This window comes from Mesoplodon bidens, assembly GCF_964165515.1.
Source record: "Mesoplodon bidens genome assembly, chromosome: 3".
Lineage (NCBI taxonomy): Eukaryota > Metazoa > Chordata > Mammalia > Artiodactyla > Ziphiidae > Mesoplodon > Mesoplodon bidens.
Window position 1 is genome coordinate 44,843,899 of NC_138178.1, and position 15,507 is coordinate 44,859,405.

The 15,507-nt window shown below is 35.3% G+C and overlaps 1 protein-coding gene across 1 annotated transcript in view; it reads left to right on the forward strand.

The window, feature by feature from the left end:
- UNC13C (unc-13 homolog C) overlaps nt 1–15,507 on the forward strand; it is a gene marked incomplete at its 3' end in the record, with an annotated part of 599,652 nt that overhangs the window by 475,666 nt on the left and 108,479 nt on the right. The window contains exons 20-22 of the mRNA XM_081228462.1: nt 2,205–2,331; nt 11,693–11,789; nt 12,439–12,582. Of these exons, the coding sequence (XP_081084588.1) occupies nt 2,205–2,331; nt 11,693–11,789; nt 12,439–12,582 (368 nt within the window). The remainder of the gene's footprint in view (nt 1–2,204; nt 2,332–11,692; nt 11,790–12,438; nt 12,583–15,507) is intronic.

Genomic DNA, 15,507 nt, shown 5'->3' on the forward strand with positions numbered 1-15,507 from the left:
GCTCACGGGCCCAGCTGCTCCGCGGCATGTGGGATCTTCCTGGACCTGGACGCGAACCCATGTCCCCTGCATTGGCAGGCAGACTCTCAACCACAGTGCCACCAGGGAAGCCCCCTCATTTCTTTTTATTATTTTTTTCTTTTTTCTGTTCAGCTTTGGTGATTTCCACTACTCTATCTTCCAACTCACTGATCTGTTCTTCTGTATCATTTAACCTACTGTCGAGTCCTAGCAGTGTATTTTTCATTTAGTTATTGTATTCTTCATCTCTGTTAAACAGTTTTAACTTCTGGATTAAAGACCTAAATGGAAGACTGGAAAGCATAAAATTAGAAGAAAACATAGGTAGAACATTCTATGACATAAATCATAGTAATAATGATAACATTTACATACTAATAACTCTGTTCTTCCATTCTTTTCCTGAGTTCTTTGATCATCTTTACAATCATTACCTTGAACTCTTTCTCAGATAGACTGCCTATCTGCATTTCACTTAATTCTTTTTCTGGGGTTTTATCTTGTTCCTTTGTTTGGACCATGTTTCTCTGTCACCTCATTTTGTCTAATTTGCTGTTTTTATTTCTATGTATCTGGTATGTTGATTATGTTTCCTGACCTTGGAGAAGTGGCCTTTTGTAGGAGATGTCCTATGTGTCTCAGCAGCCCACTCCTCACTGGTCACCAGAGCTGTATGCTCTAGGGGTGCCCCTATGTGTGTGGATCCCTCTATTGTGGAGGGTAGACCACTGGGGGCAGTCTGGTAGGCATGGCTGGCTCCCAGTCTGGTTGGTTGCCAGGCCCATCCTTGCACAGCGACAGCCAGTCACCTAGTTCATAATTTTGTCTGGGAGTTTGGTCTATAGGTACTAGTATATTACTCTTGTTTCTGTGTATAGATGTATGTTTTCTCTGTGTCTCTGCCTCTTTCTTGGTTCTACAAATTGTCTTGAATTAATCATTGCTTAGATAATTTGAAAATGTTCGATTTGGGGTTGTGTTGCCTCTTGTGTTTATTATTGGGATTTAACTCTCTTTACAGTCAGGTTTTGAAAAGCAAGGATGACCTCAATTACCTTATAACAATCTAATTGCTTCAGTTAGTGTTTTCAGCCTGGAATATTAACTAAAGGGTGTTCCTATTATAAATTAAAGCCCTTAGCTTGAAGGAGATTCACAGACCTCTACCAGAACTTCTCAGAGGACACTCTCAACCTACATATAGTTAGGGATATTTGGGGTTTGGTTGTGCCTATACTTAGAGCCAGAATTGGCCAACATATTAATATTGAGCAGAGTTAAATGTGTTCAGTAACATTATTTTTGTCTCTATTCCCCAGTACTATATGTTCAGATCAAAGTAACAGTTTTAAGCTATATTTTTTGAGCAAGAGAGAGAAAAAAAGTCCCATATTAGAAAATCCTGCTACATGGGAAAAGAATCTAAAAGAGTGGAGATTACATATATATATATATATATATATATATATATATATATATATATATATATATATATATATATATATATATATATATGATTCATTTTGCTGTACACCTGAAGCTAACACAACCTTGTAACTCAACTATACTCCAATAAAAATTAAAAAAAGAAAATCCTGCTAAATAAATGTCAAAAAAAGGTCACAGCATACAAAATAATTTTTGCTGAACTTAAAAGGTGAAGAAGAAATCAACTAGCTTAGAAGTTAAGTATAATTCTTCTCCTTAATTCTCTAAGTATTAAATATCCAGGCCAAAAATGCAATCTACTCATTCACATTTCCATTATTAATCAGGGATTATGCCTCCTAGTTTGATTCATGTTTTATTCATACTTACAAGTTTTCATTCTTTCTGGCACTTTGCATCATGCTGAAAGTACTCAAAATGTGAAAGCTTGCAGATAAATAGAAAAATGGTGATACATTGTCACTCTTTAACACACCAGAATTCTCACCTTTTTCAGGAAGGCACATTAGAGCATTCAAGTCATTTCTCATTACTGCCTAAGCTATTCTACATAGGACCTAACAGATGATTTTTGCATTTTGTAAACTTTCAGGTCTGTCTTTAGCAATTCAATTTGCTTTAACCTCAGATATGTTATTTTCTTCCTTTTTGAAATACGAATAATAAAAGTAGATTGGAACACAGCATTGTTGGCAAACCAAACTTTATTAAATATTTGATTTTATCCATTACAGAACATGAAAAGCAGCGGTTATGCAAGAGCACCGATTATATGAATTTGCATTTCAAAGTGAAATGGTTTTATATTGAATATGTGCGAGAACTTCCTGCCTTCAAGGATGCCGTTCCTGAATATTCCTTGTAAGTAGTGATTTTCACCCCCAAGTTTATTCTCAATTCATAGTCCTGTAAAATTAAACCTGAATTATGCAGCCCTAAAATCTCTTCACATAATCTTCATTTGAATGCTGACATTTCTGTCATAAAATTAACATTAAATGATTTGCATACCTTTGGGAACCATATTTAATTAAATTGTGTTACATTTTTCAAGTATGACTTACTTGGATATTCAACTCAAAGAGAAAGAAATACGTAAGACATAATACATAATGGCTCACATGATGAAATTATTTCTTGTAAAAGTGCTTGAACTCAAATTTTGTTGGGAAAATGAGGAGTGCTTGTGTATTGATCTATATAATCCAAATTACTCTTTATTTCAAACCTAAAAATGTCTTAGATATTTATATTTCTAAACTAGAAGTCATTATTAAACAGGTAACATTTTCAGAAACATGAATCTATCAGATACAATTGTAATCACATAGATCTATAATACTCTGCATTTTATATTTGTCAGAATTCCGTTTTTTTCTGTTGAGGGAGGGCTTCCAAATTCTAGGCACTATGCCAAGTGTTGTAGGACAATAGTGAACAAAATAAAGGCCTCAGCTTGAAAGGAGCTTATACCCAAGGAGATAGTGTAAGAACAAAAATCCTGGTAAAACAAGGCAAATTGAAATAATTACTAATTCAAGTAATATGAGCAAAGTGCAATGGGGTCTCACAGAAGAGAGATATTACCCCATTTCAATGACTCTACGCAGTATTTATGGATGGGATAGCATTTGATACAGTCTTTGAAATGTTGTTCGGGCTATGGCAAGAAAACTAAAGGAAAGTTATGAGTTATAATTATGGAGGAAGGAATACATGGGCTATGGTCCATGGGAAATAGTTTCATTTCAGTGGAGTACAGGGTATCTTTACAAAATTAGTAGAAAGTAATGTAGGAAATGTGGTTTTGAACTAGATTATATAAATACTCTGAAGGTTTTACCGCTTTTATTAGGCATTGTAGGGGTTGGAAAAGGTAGAGAATGGAGGGGAGTCGGGAAGGGATTTAGAAGTTAGTGAGTAACATAGTGATGAGATTAGAACTGCCCACTTATATAACTTTTCTCATAGAAGCTTATAAGATAGAATTGTATACTGGGAGAAATAAAAATTTTATATACATAATAGAGTGATTGTAGTAAAAATGTAAAGGATGAGGATGTATGGGAGAGAATTTCAAAAATCGAATTTACAGAATTTGTCAACTAAAGACACATGAGGATAAAAGAAAGAAGGAAGAGTTAAACATGCAGTACATGTGCCTAAGCATTGGTAGTATCATTGACTGGGAATAGGGAAATGAAAAAAGGAGCCATTTACCAAGAGAATTCTGCTTCTGGCTCTGTGTAGACTAACTAAACTACATTAACTTAAATCAAGCTAACATGCTCACTGAAGACCAACTATAAAAACAAAATAAAATTAAACAGTATCAGAGAGCAATTGAGGCAACCAGGGATTGAGGAGCTAAGGTCCCTGAGAAAAGAAATGCATTGAGGTGAACCCTGTATGTGCTGCAGTTTCTCTCCAGTCCTCTCCATCTACATGCATTTACCAATTTGCCATATAAGTCATGGTGGTCAAATAGAGAACAGTAACCCAGAGTTTATAGTGATCTCCCTGGGCTAGAGAAACAAACATTGGTGTTCAAGGCTCTGAAGGCTGCTTTGTCTTGTGGGACCAACATCCTAGAATAAAGAGAACTACAGAGAAGTAAGTATAGCATGCTGCATGCAGTTTCTCCTTGAGGTATTCTCTGATCCTTAATCTGCCCATGTGTGGAGAGTGAGGCAGAAATAAACAAGTAGAAAGCAGGCACTAAGAGATTAAAAACCAAGCAGAGACTTCTGCAGTCTCACAATGCTGGTGAGATAAAAATTAGAAAGCAAGCCTTCCTAAGAAAGAAGCAGCATTATAAACATCCCAGGTTTTCAGGTGAGAACCCTGAAGGACTCTGTCCTAAAAATACAGGCAAACTGGAAATAGCCCAGTCTAAAACCCAGTCTTTCCTAGATTGTGGTGATCTCCCTACATTCTGTCTACAAGAAGAAATTCAGATCCACTTTGGAGGAAATGATCAACCAAAGGTTCCACAATTTTTTCATAGACAATGCACAGTATTTAACAAAAGATTAAAGACTGCCAGGCAACAGGACCAAATGACTAGAATCCAAGAGAAAAAGAGAAATTAGTCTTATCAGACATAGAGTTTGATGCATACTTCAAATTATGGGAGAATTTCAACAGAAAAATGGAACCTATAAGAAGAATAAAATGGACATTGTAGAACTGAAATAGGATGAAATTAGGAATGCGATAGATGGACCTAATGGCAGAATATACATAGCAGAAGAGGGCTTAAATAACCGGAACATATTTTTGAAGAATATATTCATATAAAAACAGAAACAAAAATACAAAATATAGAAAAAATAGAACAGGGATATATGGGACAAATTATAAAAAGGTCTAATGTACAAAGACCTGAGCTCCAGAAAAGGAGAAGAGAGAAACAGTACTACAGCAGTGTGTGAAGAGTTACTAGATGTGGATTTTGCAAAACTGATGAAAAACATGAAGCCACAGTTCAAGAATTTCTATAAATCCTAAGAAGGGTAAATGCAAGGAAAACTGCCTGTAGGCACATCATAGAAAACTGCTTAAAATCAAAAAGAAGAAGAAATCTTTAAATGTACTGGGTCAAGAAAGGGAAGACTACAATAAAACAGTTGGCTGATTATTCAATAGAAGTGACTGAAACCTGAATACAATGCAATGATATCTTTTAAGTGCTGAAAGAAAACAACTAACAATTTAGAATTCTACAAGTGTCAAACGTAGCCTTCAAAAATAAAGGAAAATAAAAACATTTATATAACTGAGAAGTTGAGAGAACATATTCCAGCAGACTGTCACCAAAAATATACTCTAAGCCTTCAGACAAGGAAAATGACTCAAGATAAAAATACAGTAATATAGTAAAGAATTACAATCATTAAAGAAGGTGAACAAATGTGTACATTTAAAACACATTAAAAAAATAAAAATTAAAAAATAAATAAACACATTAACTTTATAAAGTTTTTTAAATCTGTAAAATAAAATATACATAGGATTAGGACTTCCCTGGTGATGCAGTGGTTAAGAATCTGCCTGCCAATACAGGCGACACAAGTTCAATCCCTGGTCTGGGAAGATCCTATATGCTGCGGAGCAACTAAGCCCATGCGCCACAACTACTGAGCCTGTGCTCTAGAGCCCATGAGCCACTACTGAAGCCCATGTGCCTAGAGCCTGTGCTCTGCAACGAGAAGCCACCGCAATGAGAAGCCCATGCACCACAATGAAGAGTAGCCCCCACTCACCACCACTAGAGAAAGCACATGCACAACAATGAAGACCCAATGCAGCCAAAAATAAATAATAAATAAATAAATAAATTTTAAATAGAAGACAGCAATAGCATGAAAAGGTAGAAGAGTGATACACTGAGTAAATACAAGATCCTTGGCTTGTTTGAAAAGTGTAAAATACTCATTTTAAAAAGCTTTAAATATGTCATGGATGTGTATTATAATTTATAGTGTAACCCCTTAAGGTATAATATAATACTATGCATCAATAATATAATGGGGAAGGGGAGGAGGATAAAACAAAATTACATAAAAGTCAAGAAATGAGAATGAAAAGAAGGAAGAGCAAGTAGGAAATTGAGGGTGGGGGAAGCAAGATGATAGATTTAAAATTTAATGTATCAGAAAATTAAGTGTAATCATTAAATGCAAATAGATTAATACTCTAGCCAACAAGTATTATCCTACTAGATAAAATAGCAAAACCCAAAATATCTTGCTTACAATTTATTCACCTAAAACATGAGTCTAGAAATGTTAAGTAAAAGGATGAAAAAAATAATTGAAAAGAACATTACACAGCTATCCTGATATTAGACAAAATAGATTTTAAGATAAGAAATATTTTGAGAGAGAGAAATTTTTCATGATGATTAAAGGAGCAATTCAACAAAAAGATGGGAAAGATATCTAATGGAAAGGTACCCCATGCTCTTGGATTGGAAGAATTAATATTGTTAAATGGCCATACTACCCAAAGCAACCTACAGATTTCATTTGATCTCTATCAAATTACCCATGACATTTTTCATAAAACTAATTATTACCCTAAAATTTACATGGAACCATGAAGGACCCATGAATTGCCAAAGAAATCCTGAGGAAAAAGAACAAAGCTGGAGGCATAACCCTCCTAGACTTTGGAGAATACTACAAAGCTACAGCAATCAAAACATCATGGTATTGGCACAAAAACAGACATATGGATCAATGGAACAGAATAGAAGCCCAGAAATAAACCCACATATCTACACTCAATTAATCTTTGACAAAGGAGGCAAGAATATACAATGGAGAAAAGACAGTCTCTTCAGGAAGTTATGTTGGGAAAGCTGGACAGCTACATGTAAATCAATGAAGTTAGAACACTCCCTCACACCATACACACACAAAAACTCAAAATGGCTTAAAGACTTAAACATAAAACATGACACCATAAAATTCCTAGAGGAGAACATAGGCAAAACATTCTCTGACATAAATCATAGCAACATTTTCTTAGGTCAGTCTCCCAAGGCAATAGAAATAAAAGCAAAAATAAACAAATGGGACCTACTCAAACTTACAAGCTTTTGCACAGCAAATGAAGCCATCAACAAAATGTAGAGACAACCTATGGGATGGAAGAAAATATTTGCAAATGATGTGACCAACAAGGGATTAAATTCCAAAATATAAAATCCGTTCATACAACTCAATAAAAAAAACCAAACCACCCAATCAAAAAATGGGCAGAACAAATAAATAAATATCATTTTTCTTTTTGTTCAAACTTTAAAAATAACTAGGCAGAAGACCTAAATAGACAATTCCCCAAAGAAGACATACAGATGGCCAACAGGCACATGAAAAGATGCTCAACATCGCTAATTATTAGAGAAATGCAAACCAAAATGACAAAGAGGTACCACTTCACACTGGTCAGAATGGCCACCATCAAAAAGTCTACAAATAACAAATGCTGGAGAGGGTGTGGAGAAAAGGGAACCCTCCTTCACTGTTGGTGGGAATGTAAATTAGTGCAGCCACTATGGAAAACAATTTGGGGATTCCTTAAAAAACTAAAAATAGAGTTGCCATATGATCCAGCAATCGCACTTCTGTGCATATATCTGGAGGAAACTCTTACTTGAAAAGATACATGTACCCCAAAGTTCATAGCAACACTATTTACAATAGGCAAGTCATAGAAGCAGCCTAAATGTCCATTGATAGATGAATGGATAAAGAAAATGTGGTACAGGGCCTCCCTGGTGGCGCAGTGGTTGAGAGTCCACCTGCCGATGCAGGGGATACCGGTTCGTGCCCCGGTCCGGGAGGATCCCATATGCCACGGAGTGGCTGGGCCCGTGAGCCATGGCTGCTGAGCCTGCGCATCCAGAGCCTGTGCTCCGCAACGGGAGAGGCCACAACAGTGAGAGGCCCGCATACCGCAAAAAAAAAAAAAAAAAGAAAATGTGGTACATATATACAGTGGAATACTACTCAGCCATAAAAAGAATGAAATATTGCCATTTGCAGCAACATGGATGGACCTAGAGGTTATCACACTAAGTGAAGTAAGTCAGACAGAGAAAGAAAAATATCATATGATGTCACTTATATGTAGATTCTAAAATATGATACAAATGAACTTATTTACAAAACAAACACTCATAGACACAAAGAAAACTTATGGTTACCAAAGGGGAAGGGGGAGGGAGGGATAAATTAGGAGTCTGGGATTAGTAGATACAAACAACTATGTATAAAATAGATAAACAACAAGGTCCTACTGTGTAGCACAGGGAACTATATTCAATACCCTGTAACAAACCATAATGGAAAAGAATATGAAATAGAATATATATATATATATATATATATATATATATATATGAAACCATAACATACATAACTGACTCACTTTGCTATACACCAGGAACTAACACAGCATGGTAAATCAACTATACTTCAATTAAAATATTTCAAAAATAAAATTGAAAAAGATATTTCATTTCTAAATTTGTATGTATCAAATGACATGTCAGCAAAATATATAAAGCAAATATTGTCAGAAGTAAAATGAAAAATCAAATCTACAGTTCTATTTGGAGATTATACGTCTTTCAGAAACTGATTGAAGAATCAGACAAAAAATGTCATTAAGAAAAAAGACATTTCAACAACATGATATCTGTCCATCTATTTCTGGTCACCCAGAGTTTCCACAAATTTTCATAGATATTGTTTACACACACACACACACACACACACACACACTACCTATCTACAATTATAACCAGCAATGAGAAAATACACATTGTTATCAGATGTACATGGTGCATTTACCAAAATAGACTATCTGATAGACCAAAAAGCAAGTATAATGAATTTTAAAAGATTGAAGCATATACTGTATGTTCTTGGACCACTGTGGAATTAAGCCAAAAATCAACTCCAAGAAGATAACTAGAAAGTCACCAGATAAGGAAATTAAGCAGGTACTCTAGATCATTCATAAGTCAAAAAACAAATCACAGTGTAGATTACATGATATTTTTAACTAGGTGATAAAATATGGCATGTCAAAACTTGTGGATTACAGCTAAAACAGTAAATAGAGGAAGATTTATAGCTCTAGTTCTATAAAGAGAAAGGAAAAAAACTATAAAATCAGTAATATAAGTTATCAGAAGAAATGTTTAAAAGCCAATCAAGTCAAGAGAAATTAGAAAAAGAAAATAATCAACATGACCTGGAATAAAAATAAAGTAGAAAATTTAAGGAGAAATTAAAAAGCCAAGTGTGTTTTTGAGAAGACTATAAAAATCAAAAAAAAACCTTAGTAAGGCCAGTGAAAGACGATTTGTCACAAATTACCATTTTCAGGAAAAGATGTCACTAAAGATGCTACAAAGATAAAAAATTATTAAGAGAGTATTTATGGTAGCACATTTAAAAGTTAGACAAAATGTACAAATTCCTTTAAAAAGAAAACTTATCAAGCTATCATAGGAAAAAAGTTAAAATCTGAGCGGATCTATAACTATTTTAAAATGTGAATCCTTAAATAAAAATCATGTCACAATTAAAACTCCAGGCCCAGATGGCTCCAAATGGAATTCTTCCAACTGTTTAAGAAAGAATATCAGCAATGTTACACAGACTGTTCCAGAGAAGGCAGGAATACTTCTCAAATCCTTTTTGAGGTCAGCATATCCTCACTACTAAAACCTATTGAGAACATGACAAGTAAGAATAATTACAGGCCAATTTCTCTCTGACCGTAGTTTAAAAAAATAAATGAAATATTAGCCAATAGAATTCAGTGGTCTATAAACAGTAATATAACATGACCATGGGGAATTTATTCCTGGAATATGAGATTAGTTAAACATTTTAAAAGCAATGAATGTAAATCACCACATTTAAATTATGAAGGAGAAAATCGCTACAATCATTACACTAAATATATAACAATAATTAGATAAAATAGGAGATTAATTTATTATAAAAATCTCTTATCAAGTTAGGAATAGAAGGGAACTCTTTTAATCTAATAAAAGACCCACCCTTTGAAAAAAACTGTACAAACATTCTCATGGATAAAATTATGAAAACTTCCCCAAGATCAAGAATGACTGATTATATATATGTATAAATGAATCACTTTGCTGTACAGTAGAAATTAATACAACATTGTAAATCAGCTATACTTCAGTAAAATAAATTTTTTTTAAAAAGACGAGACCAATAGCTGATAACATCACTTTTATCTAACATTGTGCTAGAAGTCCTAGACAGTACAATAAGACAAGAAAGAGAAAAGTATAATGGTTGTAAAAGCATATAATGATGCTATCCATATGTGTATATGACATATTTATACACCTAGGGAATTCAAAAGAAAGTATAGGAAAACTAATAGAATCTAAAAAGTGAATGTAGTTAAGTTCATTGAATTTCTATGTGATAGCCCCAGTTAGAAAATTACATATAAACAATACCATTTGAATGGCATTAAAACTGTGATAAACACATGTGATGAAAGATGTGCGTGCCCTCTATTGAGGCAACTATAAAATATTACTGAGAGGATTACTTAAGATGAACTAAATAAAAATATACAATATTCCTAAAAAGATGCATTATTGTAAAGGAGGTAGTTCTCCCCACATTGACATACAGATTCAAAGCAATCCCATAAGAAGTCCTGCAGCTATTTTTGTGTAGATTGACAAGTTCATTCAAAAATATGTAATACATAGAAATGCAAAGGGCTAAGACTAGCCATAGCAATCTTGAAGAGGAAGTAAAAAAGTTGGAGAACTGCACTATCAGTCATCAAGACTTATTCAAAAGTTAATTATTAATTGTATGGTGTTGTGCATGACAAATAGACCAATGAAACAAAATAGTCCAGAGACAAATCCACACATTGCTGTTACCTGATTTGCATCAAAGATGCCAACTCAAAGCAGTGGGGGAAAGCATGACCTTCTAAATAAATGGTGCTAGACAACTGTACATCCATACAGAAAAAAGAACTTTGAAACTTAGACCATTCACAAAACCCACCTACCGGTGGATTGCAGATCACTAAAAATTAAAGGTGAGCACCCAGTATCAGTTACAGGAGATGAGTCGGTGTAGATGAAAGCCAGATGGTAAAGCCCTAAGAAATGAGAGAATGGCACAGTGGGGCACATAGCACACAAGATCTACATTTTACAGGATTTTGAATTGTAAAGGGAATTGTAGAGTGGGAATTGGGAACTAAGCATATTTGAGGCAGCATTGGAAGGGCCCAGAGAAAGGTAGAGATTGAAGGTAAAAGAGAAGGGGATATATATATATATATATATACACACATATATATATATATATATATATATACACACATGTATATGGTACACTGCACAGCATGCGGGACCTTAGTTCCCCGATCAGGGATTGAACCCATGAACCTGTACCCCATATAGTGGAAGCTCACTTGGACTCCTAACCACTGGACTGCCAAGGAATTTTGAGAAGGGGATATGTTTGAGAAGTGAAACTAAAGGTCTTCAAGGTGGCAGAACTAGAAAAAGAGAATGAAGAGATTTTTGGTCCTGAATTACTCTCAGATAAGAAAAGAGCAGTATTCACTGTTAGTCATGTGCAAATGACATCTTTTACAGTATGCAATACTATTGATTTTTTTTCAGGTGGTTTGAACCTTTTGTCATGCAGTGGCTAGATGAAAATGAAGACGTGTCAATGGAATTCCTTCATGGAGCCCTGGGAAGAGACAAAAAAGATGGAGTGAGTTTAAATGACTTTCAGATTGCTTATTGTCAAGATTCATTTACACTGCTCACTTTTAAGCTAATGGGAATTTTTAGGCTTATTGCTATTAATTAAGTTTCATTTTAATCCTCTCATTACCAAAATATAATTAAAACACAATTTTAAATGCTGAAAAGAACCCTAGGGAATTGCTTTAAAAAAAAATTGATCACCCTTTTGCCCCAGGATTCTTTACTCCTTGAATTGGTCTGAATCTACAAGTTCAGTGGGCTTATACAAAACTCCCCTGTTGTTCTGGAACCCTTCCAGGATTCCAAGATTAGGAACAGACACCCTCCCAATCCCTCTGGAGCAAATCAAATGTCTTGAGCCACAATCGGCTTGCTAAACCATCCTAATTCCTGTGGGGAATGAGAAATTGAAAGAACCAGTCCCTCAATTCAGTAATGAAGAAACCAATTAATAGCAACCTGCCCCATGATATTAGTTTTACTACACTTTCCAGAAAAGGAGATGGATGATTTTAAAATAAGCAAGCATTTTATTACTGGGAAATGAAAGTATATGATATAGGAGATTGAGCTGTTTTTGTGAAATAATGGATTCCTTCCACAGTCCCTCTAGAGTATGCTTATGAGGATGGTTTCACCTTCTCTCCCCTCAGTTCCAGCAGACATCTGATCACGCACTGTTTTCTTCCTCTGTGGTTGATGTCTTTGCTCAGCTTAATCAGAGCTTTGAGATTATTAAGAAACTGGAATGTCCCCATCCTGAAGCATTATCTCACTTAATGAGAAGATTTGCAAAGGTAGGTTAAATGGAATGAATCCTTTCTTCGCTGGGACTATGGCATGTTGTTATTTTCCTGCACAGGATTTGAAAAATACTGTTGTTTTGTAGCATTAGTCTTGTCTGACTACTACCCCAATTTAATTTTCTAATTCCAGTAAAAATAGGCTGTTTCAGGTTTGTCATCTGACTCTCTTTTTATCCTTCCTGTTTCCTAAGTATGGATTTATCATCTTAAAAAATCTATTAATTATTCACATGAATGACTCAGTCATTTGTAATTGATGAGACTACCATAGGTGGCCAAATTAATTTCTATTTCAGCTTTGTAGCTGAAAATAAATCTTGGAATTTCATATTCAAATCGCAGGTTTTTTTTTTTTAATCAGTAGTATGATAAAAAGTATTTAAACTTGGAGTAATGAAAACTGAGTTCTAACTTCAAATCAGCCAATAACTGTAGTGTGAGTCTGAGCAGTTCCCTTGATTTTTTTTTTAAACATCTTTATTGGAGTATAATTGCTTTACAATATTATGTTAGTTTCTGCTGTATAACAAAGTGAATTAAATATACGTATACATATATCCCCATATCCTCTCCCTCTTGCATCTCCCTCCCACCCTCCCTATCCCACCCCTCTAGGTGGTCACAATCAAGGTCACAAAGTCCCTTGATTTTTATGAGTTTAATTTTCTTAGTTGGCAAATTGATTTTGAGCAACCAGATTCCTCTCAAGACCTCTTCCTCCTCTTACTGTCTAAGAAGGCTTGCAAAGTACTTACTACTTTGCAAAAGTTTCTGGGGAAATATAAGAAATAAAAACTGCTGTCTCTGCCCTTCAAATCTTAAATATATATATATATATATATATATATATATATATATATATATATATATATATACACACACACACAGAATAATCAAGACCACATGACATGAACTAATTGGAAGATGACATGAAGAGGGACACAATTCAATCTCAAGCATAGTAGAGTGCACACTAATTTGAGCGGAAGGAAAACTAATGAGAGCTGAAATACAGTTTCCCTGGGAAAACAGGGCTCATTCAGCCTAAAAAGGTGAAGTTAGAAAAGTATTGTAAGCCACGGGAATAGCAGGAACAAAGAGAAAGGAAAAGCTGAGTGTGACGTGAAGAGCAGGGAGAAACAATCCTCTGGCAAAAAAGAAAAAAAAAGGAAAAGAAAAGGAAAAAAAAAAATCTGTTCTGGGAGAAGTGGTGGGGAATGTTAGGAGAGTGAGGATGGGTCCAGATCTTGAAGAGCTCTGCTTCCCAGGCTGAGAAGTTTATACTTAATCTTTTGGACAGTTTAAGAAACTGTTCAGTTAAGAAACAGTGAATATTTGGAGATTTTGAATCACGGTAATGATACGACAAATGTAGGGATGTAGGGCAATGACCTACACACTCCTATGCCTGAAGGCCCTAAGGATAAGCCTGGCTTCATGGGTTGGATGATGGCAGAGGTTTCAGCTGGCTGTTTGTTTGACAAGGGCTTACTCTTTGCCTCACTTGCACAATTTACTAGCCACTTTAAGAGATGTAGTCATGAATAAGCACAATCTCTGGCCTCAAAAAACCTATAATGAGATGGCCAAACCTATAAACAACTATGAAAACGTCAAATGCTATAATCAGGGTATCTCAGAGGTTGAAAAAAGCCTAGTGTATATCTATATCTCTCTATCTATATAGATAGAGAGATAGGTAGAGAGATATAGATATAGATCATGTTAAAAAATAAAGACTTGCCAAAACTCAGTGAAATTGTATAATATTTAAGACGTATCAATTTGCTAGGGCTGCCATAAATAAAATACCACAGAATGGTGGCCTAAACAGTAAAAATTAATTTTCTCACAGTTCTGGAAACTATAAATCCAAGATCAAGGTGTCAGCAGGTTTGTTTTCTTCTGAGGGCTCTCAGGGCTTCTTGCAGATGACTATCTTCTTACTGTGTCCTCACACAGTCTTTCCTCTGTGTACCTACAACCCTGGTGTTTCTATGTGTGTCTAAATTTTCTCTTCTTATAAAGACACCAGTCATATTGGATTAGGGCTCACACTAATGGCCTTATTTTAACTAACTCACTTTTTGAAAGGCCCTGTCTCCAAATACAGTCATATTCTGAGATATTAGGAGTTAAGGTTTCATTATATAAATTTTGAGGGACAAAATTCAGCCCCTAAAGGATGTATACATTTAACATGCTACTGCTTTCAACCACAGACACCAACACAAGAGTAGATTACTTCATTTGTGTTATCACAAAAAGTCTAAATTTGAGATCCTTTATGAATGGAAGGCTTGAGCCTGACCCTGTCATTGACTCTGGCTCTTAGAAAAGTTTAAGCCTGGTTCACTGACAGGTGGATTAGGAAAGGGCTTCTTGTAGGAGGCAGCATCTTTATTAACTGTAGTAGGATAGTTTTGCTGAGGTAACAAGGAAACCAAGAAACTGTATGATTTAACACAACAAAGATTTACTTCCTGCTCACCCAACATCAGATACTGGTTGGGCAACCCTATGGGGGAGCCTTTGTCAAAAATAAACAAAGCCAGATACTAGTTAAAGTTGTAAGGACAGATTTTAGTTAGCAATAAATGAGTGCAATGGGGAAGAGTCCAGACTGAATGAGAGTCAATTTTGATTTGTACAGACGTCACTGGCTGTTTTAGAGGCAGAAGGTAGGAACAGGGAGGGCACAAGCAGGGGCTCAAAAAGCAGGAAGAGGGGGTTTGGTCCACGGGAAGCCCATCTGGGTTTGCTAACTGGTGCTTATCGAAGTTAGCCTCCTACCCTCCCCCAGAGGCTGGGAAACAGGGGCCCTATCCTCAGGTGTTGGCTGGAACAAGTGGTAAATCTTTTGGCAGCCTTGCATTTTCTCAGGCAGGCACTTTCAGGGCATGTAGAATCATCCCA